The 24,284-nt window shown below is 41.2% G+C and overlaps 1 protein-coding gene across 2 annotated transcripts in view; it reads left to right on the top strand.

Moving 5' to 3' along the window:
- The first annotated feature begins 378 nt into the window (after positions 1-378).
- The window catches only part of CLDN18 (claudin 18), a 34,922-nt gene continuing 11,016 nt past the window's right edge, over positions 379-24,284 (top strand). The window contains exon 1 of one of the 2 annotated variants that reach the window (XM_069768124.1): positions 379-709. In XM_069768124.1, coding sequence (XP_069624225.1) covers positions 490-709 — 220 coding nt within the window. In that variant the 5' untranslated portion in view covers positions 379-489. Of the gene's footprint in view, positions 710-21,351; positions 21,601-24,284 lie in introns of those variants that run through there. The other variant, XM_069768123.1, reaches the window with a different exon arrangement.

The raw sequence follows: 24,284 nt of genomic DNA, 5'->3' as shown, positions 1-24,284 counted from the left end.
AGATCAAATTTATTTATTTTTTTCAATTTCCTTTTTGTACCATTTATAATGTCCTTTTTCTTTCACAGTTCACCCCTATAGAAAGAAGATTATTCAGTATAATTTTTTGGGTATATTTTTTCCATGCACTTTCTGTTTTCTGAAGTATTCAATTATAATGTTATTTAGCTGACTCATTTTTGTAGACTGCTCACTTTTAAGTGTTACTCATGAATATGATAGGGGTGGAGAAAATGTTTTTTTTTGTTCAGGTTAAACAGAGAAAGTCTGGCACAACAATAGCTACCTGGTACTGAATGGCATACTTATCTGCCAGTTTTAGATTAGATCTGGGGCGGGTGCTCATTCCATGCAGCTGTAGGGCTGAATATGTGACGTATATAACACTGCAAGTGTAAAAATACAACATCCCTACAGTTCTGCCACTAATTGCATTAACCACTCTTTAGAATCTAAACTTGTGGCCACATAGACACGTAGCGTGGCATCATGGCTTTAGCACTCTGCCAGTGCTTGGGGTTCTTCCTTGCAGCTATTGGCGTGGCTGGCATCACAGCGGCCACTGTTATGAATCAATGGAGCACTCAGGACCTCTATAATAACCCAGTGACCGAGACATTCAATTTCCAAGGCTTATGGCAAAGTTGCATTAGAGATAGCTCCGGTTACACTGAATGCCGCTCGTATTTCACTATCCTTGGATTACCTGGTGAGACATTTTTTTTTCCATTTAATTTCATGGTTGCGATGTCTGATGTTAATGACCATATAGATAAATGAACCATTTGAGGCTGTGAAAGATGTACAGATTGTACTTAATTCTGGAGTCCTTAAAAGAGTATACGTTTATATATGGCAGATATAGAGGAGAAATTACTCCAATGGTTCCAGTCATAAAAATAGAGTTTGAAAATATCCATGCATATATTACAGAAGTAATTAAAATCAGATATATACAAGAGATTTCTTTTCTAATTTATGCGACCAATCTCCTATATATAGGCCTTGATAAATATTATCTTTTTCAGCAAGAGGGATTTTCCTATTGATGACACAAAGATTTTTCGATCCAGAAAAGCAAACTAAAAAGCAAAAATTCTTTATTGTGACCTCATTAAAATCATTACACGGGCATAAAAAATTCTGACGCTTTTTGAGTCTGGCTGAATCTTAATCGTAGATATAGATTTTCCTATTTTTTAGTGTGAATATTGACAATTTTTCTTTTGCAGTAATTCTCCGAGAAACTAATTGCATCAAGTGCACCACCTCTTGTAGCAATTAGTATAAAAGTATTAATAATATAAATAATGTGTATATTGTTCTATTGTTATCGAATTGTGTTTAATTTTATAATTAAGGAAGGTATAATTTAAAGAGATATATTTTAATATATAAAAAACATGAATATGAAAGAAGCAGATCTGTCACTGATAATATATTTTATTTATACAATCCAAAATATTAATTGTGATTTGTGTAACGTGTATACATTCTACATCCATGTAGTTTCCAAGAAAATCTTTGAGATTGAATTCACACATGTATTTTTTCCTTCTTTTAGCAAAAAAAGAAGTGAATTTTAAAAGAAACAAACATGTCATCATATCTTTTATGAGTCTCTTCATAGTTTAAAGCTGGATTTACAAATTCAGCTTTCCAGCTAATTTTATGTATTTGTAAAAAGGTGCAAAAATTAACATTCTCTAAAAAAAAAAAATTAAATAGTAAATTGTGACAAATGAAAACAATTACTTCTTTAATATTATATATATCCGCCCATGAAAATGTAATATTTCCAAAAACATTCCATTTATTTTATCAGATTTTGCTAAAAGTTTACAATGATTTTTCTAAAAATAGATAAAAATGTCATAATCTTGAGCTTAGTATTTAAAATGAACAAGTAATATCATTAGGAGTTTGAAATAAGCAATTTAGAAAAATTTAATATTTAAAACCTGTATTTTTTGTGACTTTATTGCATTTTGTTTATAACATACAGTGAAGTTAAATTAATGAGAGATATAGGAACATATTACTCCACAAAAATGATAATCAATTTGACTATGGAAGCTTGGGCCCAAATTCATTAAAGTGTTTTCTCCAACATTCTTGCTTAAAGCTCCTTGAATTGTCACAATTTTGTTAACTCAACTTGAAGTTATGAAAAGTTCATTGTCTTTTGGTGTTTTTACGCCAATCTTGGCCAACGCTACCAAGATGGGTGGAGCTTGGGAGACATGGGTGAGGCAAAGCCTGCTCAACAACTTCATCACAATTTGATCTACTTTCAACATTAATTACACCAAAAATGTTCTCCAGACCTCTTTAATGAACTAAGTGCATCTTACTCCAGCGGTGCATTGATTAAGACTGGCATGCACAATGACAGTCTTACAGATCCAGGCCTTTGGTGTCTTTGCTGAAATATGTACGGGACTATAGATTAAAAAATTCTTAATTTGAGTCTTAATTTACTTTGAGCTCATTGTATTAGAATTAAATTGCCATAGATCAGACCTTAACACTCCTGTAACTATTTTCAATTAAGCCTAGAGGCCGCTATATGCATTAATGTTCGCCAAACTTGCTGATATTGATGGGCTTGGCTGACAGTCTATTGTGTATGGGGTTACCAGCAAAGTGATTACTGGGAGAGATATTAACCGGGCATGTCCACTTTCGGACTGTTGATTAGATTTTTCTCTCTTAGATAAGTTGACGGCCGACGTGTTAACCAGTGGCTTTCTCACAGAGAACACAGGAGTATCGGAAAATTGTCTGGGATGCTTAAATGGCAATGTCCCCAATGTACAATTTATTATATAAAGCAAGAGAGGGCAATTTATTGAGATTATGTTCTAAATGCTTTATATTAAAGAAGTTGTCTCAGCAAATTTTTTTTTCCCTTAATGGGATTTTCCAATGAACATCTAAAGTTACCTTCACACATAACGATATTGTTAACGATATCGTTGCTTTTTGTGACGTAGCAACGATATCGTTAATGAAATCGTTATGTGTGACAGCGACCAACGATCAGGCCCCTGCTGGGAGATCGTTGGTCGCTGAATAAAGTCCAGAACTTTATTTCGTCGCTGGATCTCCCGTGGACATCGCTGGATCGGCGTGTGTGACACCGATCCAGCGATGTCTTCACTGGTAACCAGGGTAAACATCGGGTAACTAAGCGCAGGGCCGCGCTTAGTAACCCGATGTTTACCCTGGATACCATCCTAAAAGTAAAAAAAAACAAACGCTACATACTTACCTACCGCTGTCTGTCCTCCAGCGCTGTGCTCTGCACTCCTCCTGTACTGGCTGTGAGCGTCGGTCAGCCGGAAAGCAGAGCGGTGACGTCACTGCTCTGCTTTCCGGCCGCTGTGCTCACACAGACAGTACAGGAGGAGTGCAGAGCACAGCGCTGGAGGACAGGCAGCGTAGGTAAGTATGTAGCGTTTGTTTTTTTTTACTTTTAGGATGGTAACCAGGGTAAACATCGGGTTACTAAGCGCGGCCCTGCGCTTAGTAACCCGATGTTTACCCTGGTTACCGGCATCGTTGGTCGCTGGAGAGCGGTCTGTGTGACAGCTCTCCAGCGACCAAACAGCGACGCTGCAGCGATCCGGATCGTTGTCGGTATCGCTGCAGCGTCGCTTTTATGTGAAGGGGCCTTTAATATATAAATCTTGGAATAAAAACAGGTTCGACAAAAGAAATGTTCCTTTGCCGAGATAATCCTATAAGTTTGCCCCTACTATGTACTGTGTAATGTCTGTGACTGACCATGCAGGAATATGGTCTGATCATACCACAGCTGGTATTGCATGGGACATCATGGGATCACAGCTGCTGCTTATTGTGAGGTAATTTAAAAAAAAAACAAGCAGCAATGACTTTACCTCACAGAAAGAATCTGCTGCGATGCCATGCTGTTGTGTCTGTATACAGTACTCTTTTGTGTCCTCCCCTGTCCAGGAGCTGTGGTATGATCAGACCATGTTCCTACACGTTCAGACACAGCCATTACACAGTACACAGCAAGGGCACATTTATAACTTTATCTCAACAAAGGAACATATTTTTAACACATTCAATTGTGGAACCAGCTTTTATTCCAAGACTATTCATTAAAATGTACTATGTTCATGGAACAATCCCATTAATCTTTCCTAAACATGTATGTTTTACAGAGTAATTGTTTTCCCAGGTTTACAGCACCACTCCAATTCTCTTGTGCTCCTTATGGCTTGAAATCAATCTGTCCAGATCATACAAGGGTTTGGGTGGATCACAAATAAGTCTATGGAGCCTCTTTATGAGTCTCATAGATTTATAATTATAATGTTAGCCAGAAAAGCTGAAGAGCAGTTACGTGGGCCAGATGAGGACCGGAGTGGACCTAGAAACCAAGGAATGTGGCAATCAGTAAATATTTTAACATATTTTCACAATTTATCTACATAATTAGGACAGATTATGGAAATAATTACTAAGGCATCTTCCTTAAGACATGGTGGATCTATGGGGCATCAGATCAATTCTGCTTAACACTGTGCAAACTAAGCCTCAGGTGCCATGATGTGTAAGAGACTGCCTAAGGTTGAAGCTGAGGATATCAAGTCCAGAATGCTGGCTGCTAAGACTTTGAATAGCAATGAGGTAGACCGTGGCACCATTGTATGGACATTTAAAGGGTGAATTATATTTCCCATACTCCTGAAGCAGGAAAGTTTGAAAAGTACATGTGAAGCACTGAACAGAGATATGTGAGTCCGCACCATAGACAACTGGCCACGTGGTGATTTACTATATGAGTTGGTCTGTTACAACGTTTAGGTGACTGACTGAGCATCTCGTCTGGAGAGCAGTTGTGTCCAGGTATGGACTGGGGCTGAAGTTCAGTCCTGCCATTTGAAATCACACAGGCCCATGTTGTCTCCGTCCCCATGAACCAGATGGGATATATTACTAATATTACCCTGGATGGAGGAAAGGAAGGTTTTCTTCAAGACCAATATTTCTAATGACACCTGTGGCCTGCTGGGGTAAGTGATGGAGTCAGCATCTTTGTGCTCCATCACAACTCTTAACAGTATGGGTGTCTTTAGACATGGATTATGTTAACAATGTAGCAGACAAGGCAGCCCATGACCAGACAGGCCCTTCTGGCATTTGCCAGAATTGCCAGATGGCCAGTCCGGCCCTTGTTGTGTCTATGATCCCTTGTGATAGTTCTTTCAATGTGATCAAGTTCTGAAGCAAAGAATTATTCCTGCGTTAACACTGCTAAAACTGTGCTCTTGTTTATGTGCCTACCTATTTATCTGTAACTTGTCCCAATGTCTTATAGTTGTGCACTTTGCAGCAGCAACAGCAAAGTCTCCAGTCAGTTTTCTGTAGAATAAAATAGCTTTATTCAGCACTGCAAAATTGTTCCAGCAACAGTTAAACTGCATTAGCTTGATAAATAAGCAGTCAATGGTTGGATTTTGGTGGCCTTCCTTCTCCAAAGCTCTAACAAACATCTGATCAACATGAGTTCCTACAGCTTGGGTCTTCTCCCCCTTAAAGGGAATATGTTAGCAGGTTTTTGTTACCTCATCTGATAGCAGCAATATGTCATCAAAGAGAAGCTGAATCCAACGAGGTATCACTGGGTGCAGCCGTTGTGACATAATCAGAGCTCTTAGATTATGCTGAAAAGCTAACCCCGGCCTCACCATGTTCTTCATGTAAGAAGTCCATATATTGTGAGGTACTTAGTTGCCGGACTAGTCCGGCAATGTTAATATCTTAGTGATAAATACTTCACAGTTAGTAAACGGCAGCACACGCTTTGACAAGTGACACATCCCTGAAATCCGTGTTCCAGCCTCTATCTCCTGCTGTCTTCAGATTACATAGCAAAAACCTTCTGATTCCCTTTAACAATAGCACTCTATTCCTGGAAAATGCAATCACTATTTCAATGCTTTCTTCAGCTCACTAGGTTCAAGTGGCACCTGACGCAGTCAACCTATAACTAACTTGAAATTAAAAGTAATTGATGGTAAATAGCTTTTCTTACTGGTTATGGCAATGTTGTCATTATTAGATCATTTTCAACATTTTAGATGGGAAAAATAAATTTGTTTCTAAAAGGTTATTCTTATCTAACACATATATGGCATAAATATAGTATATACCAAAAATGTGCAGTATGTGTGGCTCCCCAGGACCAAGTATAAAAAGCTGGCTGCTGATGCACTTGATTCACTTTTATGTGAGTGCTCGCTCTATAAATGTCCCAGATGGAACAGAAAATTGTAGTTAATCATCTTGGGCAGATTTTCTTCTCCAGTGAGTGTAAACTCAACCTAGGCAGTCTCCTGATGCGCATAGTTTATCACAGTAGCGCACTGTGTGGGATGGATTTGGATCATCTTGCTAATAGTCAAGCACCTTTACTGATATCAGTTCTTCGTTGGCATACTTTAGACTAATAAATATCAAAAATCTGGCCCACATCTATCTAAGAGAGGTTGAAAAAGTTGGGCTTGTTTAGCTTAGAAAAAAGACGTTTCAGAGGAAATCTCATTTACATGTATATACAGTGGGGCAAAAAAGTATTTAGTCAGTCAGCAATAGTGCAAGTTCCACCACTTAAAAAGATGAGAGGCGTCTGTAATTTACATCATAGGTAGACCTCAACTATGGGAGATAAACTGAGAAAAAAAAATCCAGAAAATCACATTGTCTGTTTTTTTATCATTTTTTTTGCATATTATGGTGGAAAATAAGTATTTGGTCAGAAACAAACAATCAAGATTTCTGGCTCTCACAGACCTGTAACTTCTTCTTTAAGAGTCTCCTCTTTCCTCCACTCATTACCTGTAGTAATGGCACCTGTTTAAACTTGTTATCAGTATAAAAAGACACCTGTGCACACCCTCAAACAGTCTGACTCCAAACTCCACTATGGTGAAGACCAAAGAGCTGTCAAAGGACACCAGAAACAAAATTGTAGCCCTGCACCAGGCTGGGAAGACTGAATCTGCAATAGCCAACCAGCTTGGAGTGAAGAAATCAACAGTGGGAGCAATAATTAGAAAATGGAAGACATACAAGACCACTGATAATCTCCCTCGATCTAGGGCTCCACGCAAAATCCCACCCCGTGGGGTCAGAATGATCACAAGAACGGTGAGCAAAAATCCCAGAACCACGCGGGGGGACCTAGTGAATGAATTGCAGAGAGCTGGGACCAATGTAACAAGGCCTACCATAAGTAACACACTACGCCACCATGGACTCAGATCCTGCAGTGCCAGACGTGTCCCACTGCTTAAGCCAGTACATGTCCGGGCCCGTCTGAAGTTTGCTAGAGAGCATTTGGATGATCCAGAGGAGTTTTGGGAGAATGTCCTATGGTCTGATGAAACCAAACTGGAACTGTTTGGTAGAAACACAACTTGTCGTGTTTGGAGGAAAAAGAATACTGAGTTGCATCCATCAAACACCATACCTACTGTAAAGCATGGTGGTGGAAACATCATGCTTTGGGGCTGTTTCTCTGCAAAGGGGCCAGGACGACTGATCCGGGTACATGAAAGAATGAATGGGGCCATGTATCGTGAGATTTTGAGTGCAAACTTCCTTCCATCAGCAAGGGCATTGAAGATGAAACGTGGCTGGGTCTTTCAACATGACAATGATCCAAAGCACACCGCCAGGGCAACGAAGGAGTGGCTTCGTAAGAAGCATTTCAAGGTCCTGGAGTGGCCTAGCCAGTCTCCAGATCTCAACCCTATAGAAAACCTTTGGAGGGAGTTGAAAGTCCGTGTTGCCAAGCGAAAAGCCAAAAACATCACTGCTCTAGAGGAGATCTGCAGGGATGAATGGGCCAACATACCAACAACAGTGTGTGGCAACCTTGTGAAGACTTACAGAAAACGTTTGACCTCTGTCATTGCCAACAAAGGATATATTACAAAGTATTGAGATGAAATTTTGTTTCTGACCAAATACTTATTTTCCACCATAATATGCACATAAGGGTACGTTCACACTAGCGTTGCGCCGCCCTGCGTCGGCGACGCAACGCGCGACGCATCGAAAAACGCGCGCAAACGCGCGCAAAAACGCGCGCGTTTTGCGACGCGTGCGTCGTTTTTGACCAAAATCGGACGCACAGAAAATGCAACTTGTAGCGTTTTCGTGCGTCCGACGCCAGCGTCGGAAACGACGCACACGGCGAAAAACGCAAACAAAAAGACGCACGCGTCCCCTATGTTAAACATAGGGGCGCGTCGCCGCTGCGTCGCCGCTGCGTCGCCGACGCAACAGCGGCGCAACGCTAATGTGAACTTAGCCTAAAATGTTAAAAAAACAGACAATGTGATTTTCTGGATTTTTTTTGCTGTTTGTCTCCCATAGTTGAGGTCTACCTATGATGTAAATTACAGACGCCTCTCATCTTTTTAAGTGGTGGAACTTGCACTATTGCTGACTGACTAAATACTTTTTTGCCCCACTGTATGTGTGGAAAATGCAAAGGACTTATTCCTTCCAAAGATCATACTAAGTACCAGGGGGCACGAAAGGTGATTCCGGCAGCTAAATAGGAAAGCGTTCTTTGCAGTTAGAGCAATAAGACGGTGATAGTAATGGCAGACACTATAACAGCTTTTAAAAACTGTCTGGATGATTTCTTCAGCACACATAAGATTGTAGGCTATAGTTAATTTAGTGAGAAAATGTATAATTGGTGGGAAAAGGTTGAAATTGATGGAATTAGGCCTTTTTCCAAATTATGTAACTATATAAAAAAGAGAACAAAAGTTTTCTTGATATTAGGTTTGTTTTATCCAAAACCTAATGTCACGGCACTGTTGCAGGCTCCTTCACTATCCCTAAAGCTAGAAGCGCCTGAGCCTGCTCCCCGGATTACTTCTGAAGGTGAGTTGTAGTGTATGAGAGTATACAAACCAGACTAGCAAGGGAAGACGTACAAGGATAAATGAAAATATCAGTCATACAAATATGCACTCACAAACAACAGACTGAAAAACTAAGAAGTAAATGAAGAAAAATCCAAATAGAAGAGGATGAGGATATATACACAGAGAAGTCTCCAATCAGCAGTTTTCTGAACAACACTGCAAACACCTCTTCAAACAGTGGTCATGTGGTCATGGACACAACAAATTATCATACTTTATGCCTCTCGTTACTGGATAGTAAAGAGGACTTTAAGATCCTCAAAAAGAACCCCCTCAGTGAGCACATGAATGAATTAAAATCTATCGTTGAAAAAGGTTATGACAATGGAGTGGTGGGCAAAGATGAGAGAGAGTTTTTGGTGCCAAAATATCCAGTTGTTCCAACTTTTTACTGCCTTCCCAAGATTCATAAGGGTACTAATCCATTAAAAGGCAGACCCATTGTCTCCGGCAATAACAGCCTGACTGAGAGACTGGGTATTTATATTGACAAAATTTTGAAACCTTTTGTTAGTTCTTTGAACTCTTTTGTACGGGACACCACAGATCTTTTGGGCAAACTAGATGGCATTTGTTTAGATCCAGACATGATTCTGGGGAGTATAGATGTCGAGGCACTATACTCATCCATCCCTCATGATAAGGGTCTCATGGCTGTGAACCACTATCTAAGTACCAGAGGTATACAATTTGACAAGCATAACAAATTTGTCTTGGAGGCTTTGGAATTTTGTTTGACCAGAAATGTGTTTCTTTTTTACCGTAAGTACTTCCACCAGCTCAGGGGCACCGCTATGGGTAGCCCATGTGCGCCTTCATATGCTAATTTGCTCCTGGGCTGGTGGGAGGAAACAATGGTCTTTGGGGACGCTATGTCCTGTCCAGATGAGAGAATCGTCATGTGGCTAAGATATATTGATGACGTGCTATTAAATTGGAGAGGAAACGCCACGGAATTTGGCAACTATGTAGAGAGCCTTAACAACAACAATATAGGCCTACGTTTCACCTATGAAGTAAGTGCAACCAAATTGGCATTTCTAGATATATGCATAGTAAAGAGAGAAGATGGAGAAATAGAAACAAAAACTCATAGGAAAGATACAGCCACTAATTCCCTCCTTCGCTGGGAAAGCAATCATCCCGTCCCCCTAAAAAGAGGGATTCCAAAGGGGCAATATTTGAGAATCCGCAGAAACTGTTCCAACATGGATACCTTTCATGAACAAGCGGCAGACCTAAAAAATAGGTTCTTAGAAAGAGGTTATCCGGAAGGGGTTCTCAAAAAAGCCTACAAAGAATCTGCCAAAAAGGAGAGAAGACACTTGTTAACACCCCGAGAGAGACCAGACGATGAAAATCTTATTCGCTTTATTACTCGTTTTTCTAACGGGGCTGGCGAAATCAGAGATGTTTTGCTCAAACATTGGCCTATTCTCCTAATGGACAATGACATAAAGAAACACATTTCATCCTTTCCTCAAATTACCTACAAAAAAGGTAGATCTTTATCTGATAGATTGGTTCACAGCCACTACCAGCCCACTTGCACACCCACCTTTATGAATCAGGTGAAGGGTTGTTTTAAGTGTGGGGATTGTAAGGCATGTGCCTCAATCACAAACACGAAAGTCTTCCGTGGCAATGTCACAGGCACCACTTACTCCATCCGACATTTTATAAATTGTCGCTCGAAAGGAGTGATATACAAAGCCACCTGTGAATGCGGTTTGGAGTATGTTGGCAAAACTAAAAGAAAGTTCCGTAGGAGAGTTTGTGAGCATCTCCGTGACATTGCCAACAAAAGAGAAACCCCTGTGGCAACCCACATGAATTTGGCCCACCAGGGTAACCCCCAGAAAATTTCTTTTGTCGGGATAGACAAAATTCTGCCGCCAATAAGAGGGGGTGATTGGGACAAACTCATTCTCCAAAAGGAGAGTAGATGGATATTTACTCTCAGAACGGTTCAACCTTTGGGTATGAATGAGATACAGCCGTATAACTGCTTTCTGTAGCCTTATTATTCTTTATTTTATTTTATTTTTGTCTTTTTCTTTGTTTAAACCCCCTTGATACCAGTTATCCCTATATTTTTCATCCCGATGGCATCGGATTGATATTGTATGAACACAAAGATCTAGGGTCAGCCTTCGAGGAGTGGGGGCCCCATTTGCGCAGGAATATAGGGTGCCAACCCCCACGGTAGGCTGGACCCAGATTAAGGGATATCATACCATTTTGCCCTATTGCGTATTTTCTACGTTGTTTACACAATTTTTGTTTTACCTTCATTTTGTTGTTCCTACATTCTTTTTTCCTCTTTTTAAGTAGGGTTTTTGTAGGGTTTAACAGTTGGGGACAGCCGTCGTTGAGTGGGGGCGCCATCTGCGCAGGGTCTTCTAGGGTGCCAACCTCCGCTGTCAGGCAGGGATCAATTAGTTTTTTTAGGGCAATTTTGTTCCAGGGCCTTATAGGCTACTATTCTCTATTCACTTTTCATTTTTTGTTTCATCTAGTGGTGTTCCGTACATTTTAGAATCATGCCTTGGATTTCTTCCTATATCCCAGATATAAATTAGTATGGCCCCTCTGACATATAAATACATTTTCTCTTTAAAATTCTGAGCCACCACTCCATTTGTCTCGTGTATAATTGTAACAACGCACTCACGCCAATGAGAACACTCTTTGGTGTCTAGAATATGGAGGTTGAGTTAAACCTGTATCATGCCATAGGTGATAGACAAAGGACGAAGCGAACATGTATTGTATTCGTCTTTTATTTGAGTGTTGGGCCCATGCATAAATGTCTGTTATTCATATTCAGACCTCTTTGTCTTTGCAGGTGTCCCTCCATTGGTTTGCAGTGCGCGCTGATGCATTCAGCAGCGCACTATGCATTCCTAGTCTTTTCGGTATGGAATGGGTTAATAGAATGACCCTCATAAGCGCCGGTACCTGGCGGAGGGGAGTGCTTGCGTTCCACCTCCCTGGGATACTTGCGTTCTTCTATGTAGACAAATGTTCCGAGCATACCGGAAGTACTCCTTTGAACCAGGCACGCGTCACACGCCGGGGGCGGATCCTCTTAGACGCGCCAGAAATCTGAAGGCATAAAGCGGCACAGAAGGGAGTAGACCGACGATAGCGGCAAGTACAGGTCTTTGAACTCCCCTGATGACTCCGTAAGGAAGAAACGCGTCGGGAGACGCTGTCCATAGCCGGGGCTTCTAGTTTTGTTTCACCATTACGGGAGAACTCCAGACAGTCAGGAACTTCCCCAATATCTTTGGTGAGATCTACCCATTATTTGGGAATATTTAGTGCACACATTGGTTGCTAATGATGTACACACATGTAAGCCATTTCTAGCATCTGTAGTTCTACTGTAAGGGAACGCCCTCCAACATTATAGGGGGCAGGATGGTTCCATGTTTACAAGAATCTGGACTACTATGCATTTATTATAATGTTGGCTTTGAAGCCCCGTTGCTATGCTGCTACTAATTGACAGTACTGTGTGGTATGGTTTATAATTGGGACGCACACAAGCACAATATAGTGGTTCAGTCCCCAGGTGTGACATTATAGGCTATGGACTCGCATTAGTGATTTATGCTGTCCTCACATTTCTCATAAAAAAGCCTCCTGATATAACACTGTGGGCTGCAACTTGATTTTTTTCAGGTATCCTCCGAGTGGTTTTGATACATGCATGTCTTGACATTAGCCTGCATAGAGGAGTTAGAAAATATCAGTCCACATTTTGTTATCCCTTATGGTAGATAGTTTTATGATGCACTATTCTTTTGATTTAATATATGCATTTTCTCCATAGGGATTAGGAGGTATAGTGCTTCCCTACTGCATTTCAATAGTGTAGTTTTTGCTGCACTACCATTGGTTGCTGGCATATCACCAGTTCAACTTAAAAACAGTACTGTCATTTTATATTTGTGTTTATGTTTGTCTTCCCTTCTGTGTTAGGGTATAGGGCACTTCCTCACCTTGGTCCCTTTTCTCCGTGTACATATTTTTATTTTTTTGTTTTGGCATATATGTCGCATTTATTTAGTACTTTTTAATATTAGTGAATAAAAGTCAAGTTTTATCGTATCCAATTGCTACTATTGTTCAAGTATTACTTTTTGGATTATTCACCTTGCTGATACATCCAGAACCAGGCAGTATGAAACTAACACTGGCAATCCCTGATTGCCAGAGGTGGGGAAGGGGAGAAGCCAACAATGAACAGCTGAGACCATCTAAGCAGGAAAGCTCCAGGAGCTCTTAACTGAACAGATTTCTGCAAGCAGGTATCTGCTCTTTTAATATGATGGTGAAGTTCTTCTAATCAATGCAGGAGTATGTGAAATCAGATGATGTGGTCTTCTGGCCCCTCTCTGTCATGGTAAACCCATGACAGTACCCTCCCTTCTAAGAGGGACCTTCCGAACCTCAGGCCTGGCTCTATCAGGGTGTGCCACGTGAAAAGACCAGATCACACTGACCGCACAGATGTCAGGTGCTGGTACACACACTTTCTCTTTAGGACTGTAACCCTTCCAGTGTACCACATTCTGAAGAGACCGACGAACCTAGCAAGAATCAATGGTCATAGATATCTGAAATTCTAAATTTTTTCAGTAGAGACTGGTGAAACACATTATGAATCCTAAATGTGGGTGGTAAAGCAAAGAAGAATGCTACAGGATTGATGATGGCCACAATCTTATCAGGACCGATGGACCTGGGACCCAGTTTCCAAGAAGGAACCTTCAACATAATGTTCCTCAAGGACAACCACACCAAATCACCAACACACAGGTCCAGACCCACCAAACATCTCTGATCAGCCACATAGTTATATTTGGACCCCATCTTCTTCAAATTATTTGGAAGCCCTTGCCATACAGATGTAATAGATGATGAAAACTGTTCCTCTTCAGGTATCCTCAAGAGTAGTGTTGAGCATTCCGATACTGCAAATATCGGGTATCGGCCGATATTTGCTGTATCGGAATTCCGATACCGAGTTCCGATATTTTTACGATATCGGAAATCGGAATCGGAAGTTCCTATAAGTTCCCAGTCATCTTCGGCATGTGCGGTGCGTATGGTTCCCAGGGTCTGGAGGAGAGGAGACTGTCCTTCAGGCCCTGGGATCCATATTCATGTAAAAAATAAAAAATATGGATATACTCACCCCTCCGATGAACCCTGGCTGTCACCGCTGCAAGCGTCTGCCTCCGTTCCTAAGAATGCAGAGAGTGAAGGACCTTCGATGACGTCGCGGTCAGGATACTGGTCACCTGACCGGTCACCTGACCGCGACGTCATCGAAGGTCCTTCACTCACTGCATTCTTAGGAACGGAGGAAGATGTTTATTTTCTGTTTTCACTTTGTGCCTAGAAAGGCTATCTTTTTGTTTGCTTATGCTAAGAGGTTTATGAAATTCTAATAATCATTTTTGGCATTCTAATGAAACCATGTTCCTGTGACTACATCAACCACAGCTTAGTGAGTAAAACCTTACAAGTCCTTCATGACCTGTGTCTCTGGACCGTAGATATTATATAGCCTGCACTTTGGCAGCTTGGCCCCAGGAATCAGGTTATCGGTGCAAGCATAAGGATGATGGGGATGCAGTTATGGACACCCCTGTTCTGAAAACGCAACTCCGAAGTTAGACAGGCATTCAGGCAGAGACTGGGGCCCCACCCTGGCCCATAGGGTACCCAAGCAGTGTCCTTGACAATATTCACTCCACTTTACCACCTCCAGAGTCTGCCAAGTACCACAGGAGAGTGCAAACCCTCTAGCACATAACAGTCAATAAATTCTAAGTGTGTGGCCCCTACCTGTAATACTAAATGACAAGAGTAAAATACCCATGGCTCAAGGGTGCAGGCTCAATGGCAATTATAGGTATTGGTCTAGACAGTTTATATTGTTTGAGGCCCTGGACATAGATGAACCTACAGTGGGTACGGAAAGTATTCATACTCCTTTAAATTTTTCACTCTTTGTTTCATTGCAGCCATTTGGTAAATGGAGGGCTGCAGTGATAGATGACTTTGTGGAACTTTCTCCCATCTCCCTACTGCATCTCTGGAGCTCAGCTACAGTGATCTTGGGGTTCTTCTTTACTTCTCTCACCAAGGCTCTTCTCCCACGATTGCTCTGTTTGGCTGGACCGCCAGATTTAGGAAGAATTCTGGTGGTCCTAAAGTTTTTCCATTTAGGGATAATGGAGGCCATTATCTTACTCTTAGGAACCTTGAGTACTGCAGAAATACTGTTGTAACTTTGGCCAGATCTGTGCCTAGCCATATTTCTGTCTCTGAGCTCCTTGGCCAGTTCCTTTGACTTCACGATTCTCATTTGATCTGACATGCACTGTGAGGTCTTATATAGACAGGTGTGTGCCTTTCCAAATCAAGTCCTATCAGTTTAATTAATAATAATCTTTATTTTTATATAGCGCAAACATATTATGCAGCGCTTTACATACATTATTATCACTGTCCCCAATGGAGCTCACAATCTAAATTCCCTATCAGTATGTCTTTGGAATGCAGGAGGAAACCGGAGTGCTCGGAGGAAACCCATGCAAACACAGAGAGAACATACAAACTCTTTGCAGAGTTTAATGAAACACAGCTGGACTCCAATGTAGGAGTAGAACCATCTCAATTAGGATCACAAGGAAATGGATAGCATGTGACTTAAATATGAGTATCTGAGCAAAGGGTCTAAATACTTATGACCATGTGATATTTCAGTTTGTCAGAAATTTTTCTGATTTTGCAAAAATTACTACATTTCTATCTTTTTTCAGTCAAGATGCGGTGCATAGTGTACATTAATGTGAAAAAATGAACTTTTTGGAATTTACCAAAGGCTGCAATAAAACAAAGAGTGAAATATTTAAAGGGGTCTGAATACTTTCCGTACCCACTGTAGCATCGATCAAATTAACCTCTGCCCCACTGTCCAGAAAGGCTGAAATAATGACCTTATTTTTGCCCAGATGGATCTCAGAAGTTAGAAAATTGTGACTTACTCACAGAGGAACTAAGTACATCCGGGTTGTCAACCTCCCCGCAACTCGGACTCCTTAGTTTTCCGGCTGCTGCTGATGGTGTGATAAGGAAGGAAAAGTACCCTAAAAAAGCTCTTTCCACCACAGAAAAAGCACACTCCCCTTTTTGATGAACTATACTTGGACCAATGGAATGAGTCACCCAGTCCAACTGCATGGGTTCCACAGTTGACTCTGACCAAGGTTCCCTTGACACCGGGAACCCCTCAAATTGGAGTGTCTCTTTATGTCTCTGGTGAAGACGGTGGTCCAACACAGATAGCTAGAGACATGGCCATCTCAAGGGAAACCGGCATCTCATACATAGCAAAAGTATCTTTCACCTTTACAAATAGCCTTTGACTGAACTGGCCACAGAGGGCGGGGTCATTCCAATTAGTATTTGTGGACCACTGCCATAACTGGGAGCAATACTCCTCCACTGTCTGGTTTCCATGATGAAGCTGACGTATTGCAGACTCTGCCGAGGAGACATAATCGGGATCATTGTATATGTGATCCAGCACCTGAAAAAATCCTCAAATAGTCAGCCTGGGGAGAAAATACTCAGGCTTGGAGGTCACCCTGGGGGAGAGAAATTACTATCCCTACTCATTGCTCCTTGGTTCCTGAAGAGTAGGAACGTAATTTAAAGTAAAGCTTACAGGCATCCCTGATGCCAGGCGTTGCCTGGGAGTTGCAGTCACTAAACCAGAGTTGTATGGTTGGTGCAAAACAACAGTGCATAGGTATGCCATCCCCAAGCTGAGTTGCTGTAGTTGCCTTTCCAGAGCAGCCACTGGATCCACGATGGATCAAAAACATGATTTGGGCCAGTGTTAATGTCACAGCACTCTTGCAGGATATCTCAGGGCTAAGTGGCTCCGTCCATAAAGCTAAAGGCGCCATAGCATTCACTGCTCCCCAGATTACTTCTGATGGTGAAGACGCTGGGGTCACATGCCTTTCTGAGCTACCAAATCAGCCCTTTTCTGTCACCTCTTCCACCCAGGGAAGTGTGGAGTTTTAGTATATAAAAATACACAAACCAGACTAGCAAGGGAAGATGTGCGTGGATAAATGAAAATACCAGTCATAGAGATATGCACTCACAAACAACATAGTGGAACACAGAGAAGTAAAGGAAGGAAAAAACAAATAGGAGACTGGAGCGCCCCCAAGGGCCGTGGGGTACTCGGATCCGGGCCCTACTTCTGTACTCAGTGGGGATGTCACGGTGGCTGACCCAGTTCGTGGCCCTCGGGACGTCCATAGATAAAAGGGGGAAAAGATCTTTAAAGGGATAATGTTCATGACGCCACCTATGGTATATTCGGTCAGGGTGACCGACGCTGCTTAGGGGTCCGCTGGGTTGATGTTATGGCAGCTAGATGGTATACCTTCCCACAGGTGAGGTGTGTCCCCAGGGCTTCCTAGAGTGTAATTGGTAAATGCTGGATGATGTAGGGCGCAGTCAATAACGAGGACACAAGGTTGCAGTCTCTTTACCTTTACTGAAGGCTTCAACATCCACAGTCCAGAGTACCAGATCACAGGGTAGGCAGAGTCCGACCGGTCTGAAGGCAAATCCAGAGTTCCCTTATCCAGGTGGAAATCAGTAGCCTTCCTACTAGCGCCTGGGTGTTGTAGTACCTCCCTGCTGAGCAACTCAGTAAGGTCCTCACAACTGTTGTAGATGTTCTAGATGTTTTTTCTTCCCCTCTGTCCCCCAGATTGTGTGGATAGGACAAACCCGTATGACTGATGGCCTGAGGCTTGTTTATAGGGACCCTAGAGATGCCCCGACCCCCACAATTTGCCACCATGTCTTCTTAGGTATTAAGGTCGGGCAACCAACTTGGAATTGGCTGTCCTGCCGGTCTCTGAAGTAAAGCGTATAGTCTATTACTCCCTCGGTGTTCCGGCCACAGGCTACGTGCCTCAGAAGGAGGCAGCCTCTCTCAGGGCAGAACTCCTTCTGGTTTTCTTCTCCTTGTGCTATTACTTCATTTCTCACCCTCTACAATACAATTCTCTTCATATCCTTTTCTTAGGATGCTGCTGCACGTGGGGCAGGCGCAGCTCCATGTCTTTCTGTCTCATGCTAGGCCTCCGACAGGATCCCACCCCTGTCTGGGGCCCTCTGTCTGCAGCTTTGTGGTGTTCCTCCTTTCCCACTGTCTGCCTGACAGGTGTTGCCTGGGCCGAGCCCAGTCAGCTTCTGACTAACTTTCTATCCAACCCACCAGTTTTACCCTAATGTGAGGAGTGCCCTAATAGATAGGAGCAAGGCTCCCCCTGGTGGACTGGAGTGTGAAGTGTGGTGTATGGTTTGTGATACCTGGCAGGGTGGACTCCTTTAGTGCCATCAGACGTAATATCACTTCCCCTGGTGGAAGAATAACATTACTGCAACGAACCAGGGCTCTGGGGCGCTGCAAGACAATGAGGATATGCACACAGACAAATCACCAAGCAATAGTCTTCCGAACAACACTCCACACATCTCCTCAAACAACCAACCCCTCCAGCTCCAGAGTCAGGCAGTATGAAAGTAGCACTGGCAATCCCTCATTGCCAGAGGTGGCTTTATAAAACAGAGTGGAGTGGCCATCACTGAACAGCGGAGACCATAAAAGCAGGAAAGCTCCAGGAGATCTCAACTGAACAGATGAACCCCTGCACTTCTAGCAGAAACCTTCACTGTTTAATATGGTGGTGAAGTGCAGCTAATCAGTGCATGTGAATGCACAGTGTATGTGAAATCAGACGCTGCAGTCTTCAGGCCCCTTTCTGTTGTACTAAACCCATGACACCTAACTTCTCTCAGGGCCTCTACATTTAGGCTTAAGACTAATTACAGGCACTGCAGTATTCTAAGGTGTTGGTAGAGCTTCAAAGACAAATTATTTCTTATATTTTCTATTATACTTTCTTATATTACAGCATATTTTTGCATCATTAAGGGGTTTTCTGTTTTTACAAAATTATATTTTTTTCCACATCAAAAAAAGGATCAGACATTTTTGGAAAATAGGTGTCAGTCACACTTATGTGGAATGTTTTAATATTGTATTCAGTCGCTTATGAATTTTCAAGTCCTTCTACATACAGTAAGTAAGGGCTGGGAAATATCCATTAGTGTCACTCCTTTCAGTGTTAATAGAATTACCCTCTAATATTCCACATACCCAGATACTCAAAACTCTTCATTGTTATGTTTTGCGTTTTATGTCTAAAAAATTTTTGTGATATTTCTGTGAATATTCTGTGATAATCTATGCAATATGACTGCATAATAATATAGTAATCAAAGGTGTTGTCCATTTTATCTTTATCATAACAAATGTGTTTGGGACATGATTTTGTAGGACTTACTAATATATAATTATTATAGATTCTTCTACTGCTTTTGTTACTGTAGCCTTCATCACAGACTCCCAGGTCTACTGTTCTCAAAATGGCTGCCAGTGGAGGAGTATCATGTGACCAGACTTGTCCATCAGTGTCTTTCCATTGCATTTAATGAGCAATATTGTTCAATTGGAGGAGACTGATCGACAGGTCTGGTCACATGCTCCTCCACCAGCAGCCATTGTATGGACTGGAGAGCTGTACAGTCTGGATAAAGGCTCCAGTTACAAGTGCAGGAGGAGAGTCTATAAGAACCTTATAATTTTGTAAGTGCCACAAAATAATGCTCCCAACACATTTTTTTAAATAAAGATTAAGTAAACAGACCCTCTAAATGTTGTGGAAAGTGGGTTAAAGGGACCGCTTTAGGCCCTGTAATGGTTGCCATAAAAGGCTGCCACTGGACATTCGATACTTTTGTTGAACAGTGTTTCTGAGACATTCCTAACTATCATGATTCAAAGATCACCTGAAGAGGGATCACATATGATAATTATTACCAATGTAAAGGTATTGTTTAAAACTAGATCCATATAATTTAAAGGGTTTTTCCTCAGATTATAAGTTATCCTTTTAGGATTAGGAATGGCCTACTGATCACTGTGGTGATGACCTCAGCAAAAGTCAAGCATGCTCACCTCTGTTCCCTTATTTGTCTAAAAAGGGCTCAGCTATGTCCGGCAGTCCCATAGATGTGCATACTCAACTTCTGTTCCATTTAGGCAGGGCTCTTTATAAACTGAAGTTCCCGCTGGTCAAACTTCCATTGATCAGAAAGATATCCGCTATCCTATAGGTCAGTGCTCCATAAAATTCGGTCCTCAAGAGCCACCAACAGGTCATGTTTTCAGGATCTCCTTAGTATTGCACAGGTGATGGAATTCTTGCCTGTCCGGGTAATGCAATTATCACCTGAGCAATACTAAGGAAATCCAGAAAACATGACCTGTTGGTGGCTCTTGAGGACCGGAGTTGGGGAACACTGCTATAGTTAGTAGATAACTGGCTATGTTGGGAAAACTTCTTTAAGCCATATGTTAACCATACTGTATACAATGGAAAATGCCTTCAACATGTATGCTTAACATGACCATAGATTTCCATATGCCACCTAAATAGCAGACATGGCTGTTAAATGGCAGTCAGTGGCTGACATATTTTATATTATATGGCCATACAGTGGCATGCCGAGTTAGCTTACCTTTAAGAGCATATTTCAAGCATGGTGACCAATAGTTAGGTGAACAGAAACAAAATAATGTAAGGAATATTGAGGAAGTCCATTTTAGATTAACTCTATTTTAAATATCAATGGGGTAGCAGACCAAGATAAGTCCGTAATGGCATAAAGTTGGGATATTCAGAATTTTTGTTTGTCAGTTGAAAATCTGATACTTAATGGTGTCAATTTATAGCATGACGTAGAATTGGATCCATTGAATTATAAATACCATCTATGGTCAACACACACTGACTTGTAATGGGATCTCTCAGATTCCATCCACTCCATTCTATTCAACAATCAACTTTGCCATAAGCTTAATTGCAAATATGAACACAATGATACTGAATTTGAAACAGTTGTGAACTCAAAAAAAATTTCTGTATATAGTCATCCAACAAAAAGCATAAGAGGTTTCGATCAAAAATAGAAACCATGACGATGGCTCCTAACATGATGCCAAAACCTTGTAGCCCGCTGCATTGTGTCATGTGAAACTCAACCACACACTACCCACGATGAGGGTGAAACTGCGATATCTTATGAAAACATATTAAGCAAACAAGGCAGGTGGCAGAGAGAGGAGGTTACAATTGTCCTTCAGAATAGGAGTGCAGCATATCAGAAGAAGCAGACAGAACCAGCTTGGACCTTCAACATCTCTCAACCATGTCGGTCACCATGTGCCAAACGATGGGCTTCGTAGTCTCAGCCCTAGGGTTTGCTGGCATCATTGCAGCCACAGGTCTTGATATGTGGAGCACACAGGACCTCTACGATAACCCAGTGACTGCAGTCTTTCAGTACCAGGGACTATGGAGAAGCTGTGTACGAGAGAGCTCTGGATTCACGGAGTGTCGACCCTACTTTACCATCCTCGGATTACCAGGTCTACATTTTTTTTCAACATATTTTTGATTATGGTTGTAGATTTTTTTTATTGTTTTTTTTCTTTCGACAGTGAGAGAGTCAATGATATAAAATGTACCGAAATATATTTTAGGATTGAAGAGATGTTGACAGAATATTTTCACATACATTTTTTCAAGATTTCAAACAGAATTGATCTAAGTGTTGTTTTTGAGACGGTTATTTTTATTATAAAACATGTTTAATCTCCGTGGATTTGCAGTTTTGTCATATTCATATGTGCTAAGTATGGTGGTGAAGAGTTTTCACCGTTTGAGCTGAGACGATGAAGTTGACAAACACTTTTTCACGTCTAAAAACTGACATCGGAGTAGAATTCGAGGTGACTGTAAAAGCACAAATGTACTTAAGGAATAATGCATAAAAATATGGAAACTTGCTCATTATTCAAATTAGGAAATAAAATGGTATTTTTTTTTTTACTGGTTTCCAGATGCTGTTAAACAATAGCACCCTTGTTGTGAATTTGCTCTTTTGTTCGGCAAAGCAGAACACATCTTATCGCCAGTGATTCAGGTGTTCTGGTCCTTATCAGACGTATGAATAATGTCAACGCTGTCCACACCCTGCCCGTGAAAACGAGAACTGTGATAGGAATGATTAGTCGGTTGTTACACAAATGCACTTATATTTTCACAGGAATGGCGGACAATTGCTTTAATGTGTTATATAAAGGTATATAAGTAATAAGGTGAAATTACAGTGTAGCAAAATACTTCTGGTTTAGTCATTTACACGTGTTGGTGTTTAAATAATACAGACTAGACATAACAAGCCAATAAAACCTCAAGCATATATATAATAAAGAGTTCAAATTTGACATGTTTTAAAGGCATTATCCCATGATTTTTTTTTTTGCAAAAAGTCTTAAAATGCTGTCAAACGTTGTTTTAACTTGATTTATAGTGTGTTTGTTGAATAAAAAAAAAAAAATAGTATTTAACCCTTTAATGACAGCCAATAGAGAATAGCCTCCCCATACAGGTGACAATCCAGCAGCTGTCCACTGTACACTATAGCTGACAACTTGCTGTATCAGCCACAAACAGTGCTTGCACCATCCATATCTGTTTAACCCCTTAGATGCTCCTGTCAATAGTGACTACATCATATAAATGGTTAACAGAGTGTGGGGGCTTCCTCTTTATCCCAATTGGTGCCCTCAGATCATGATTGTGTGGTCCTGATATTTGCCATGGCAATTCATGACCAAATAGCGGCCTCAGAGTCTGACGGCTGTTGTAACCTGTTCAGTAGTTAGAGACATTTAGGTGGTAAAAATACACATTTTCATTTCTGTCATGTCACTTTGCATTAATTCCTGTAAAGCACCTGAAGGGTTAATAATCTACCTGACAGCAGTTTTCAATATGTCAGGTTGTGCTGTTTTTAAAATGGTATCACGTTTGGGGGTTTCCCAATATACGAGACCCCTAAAGTCACTTCAAACATGGATAGTTCCCTAAAAAAAATAAATGTTTTAAATTTCCTTGAAAAAATGAAAAATTGCTGCTACATTTTTAAACCTCCTGAAATGCTAACAAAATAAAATAACATTTTACAAATGGTGCTGATGTAAAGCAGACGTGTGGGGAATGTTATTTATTAGTGTATTTCTGTGGTTTGACTATCAAATTTTGAAAATTACTAATTTTTTAACATTTTTCTCAAATTTTTGATATTTTTTTATAAATAAACACAAAACATATTGACCTAAATTTACCATTGTCATAAAGTATAATGTGTCACAAAAAAACATTCTCAAAATCACTGGGATTTGTTGAAGTGTTGCAGAGTTATTACCACAGAAAGTGACACTGGTCAGATTTCAAAAATTTGGCTCCATCACTAAGGCTACTTTCACACTAGCGTTTTTTGCAATATGTCGCAATGCGTCGTTTATGGGAAAAAACGCATCCTGCAAAGATGTTTGCAGGATGCGTTTTTGCCCCATAGATTAACATTAGCGACGCATTGCGACGCATTGACACACATCGCAACCGTCGTGTGACGGTTGCGCTGTGTTGTGGCGGACTGCCGGGAGCAAAAAACGTTACATGTAATGTTTTTTGCTGCCGATGGACCGCTTTTTCCGACTGCGCATGCGCGGCCGGAACTCCGCCCCCACCTCCCCTCACCTTACAATGGGGCAGCGGATGCGCAGGAAAAATGCATCTGCTACCTCCGTTGTGCGGCGCATTCACTGCTAGCGTCGGAACCTAGTGTGAAAGTAGCCTAAGTTAAAATTCACTTTTTTTCTATCTCCCTATTTGGTGCTGCTGTTAATCTGTGTTAATCTGTTTCTAATCAATCTCCTTCCCCTTCTGGCAGCCTTGTTACCTCACCTGCTGAAAGAGCCTTTTTTGAGCTATACTGCTATGTTACTGCAGAGATTCTGCTTTTTCCTTGACAAACAGGAGGGAAATTTATTGCTATTTCTACTTACTGCTCTGTTGGAAACTCAGGATCTCTGTGTAGAGAAGTGGAGACTGACGGAGCATATGTCGCCATCAGAACTTAGCTCAGTAGTTGGAAAAGTACAATACTATACACTTTGAACACCAATAATGTCGTACTCCTCATCAAATCTTTTTTTAACAGATTGTTAATGCCAAACATTGTTCATTTTAATGTTTTATAAAA

Source organism: Ranitomeya imitator, chromosome 5 (assembly GCF_032444005.1).
Source record: "Ranitomeya imitator isolate aRanImi1 chromosome 5, aRanImi1.pri, whole genome shotgun sequence".
Classification (NCBI taxonomy): domain Eukaryota; kingdom Metazoa; phylum Chordata; class Amphibia; order Anura; family Dendrobatidae; genus Ranitomeya; species Ranitomeya imitator.
The sequence above is the reverse complement of the archived record's forward strand: the minus strand, read 5'-3'. Positions and strand labels throughout refer to the sequence as shown.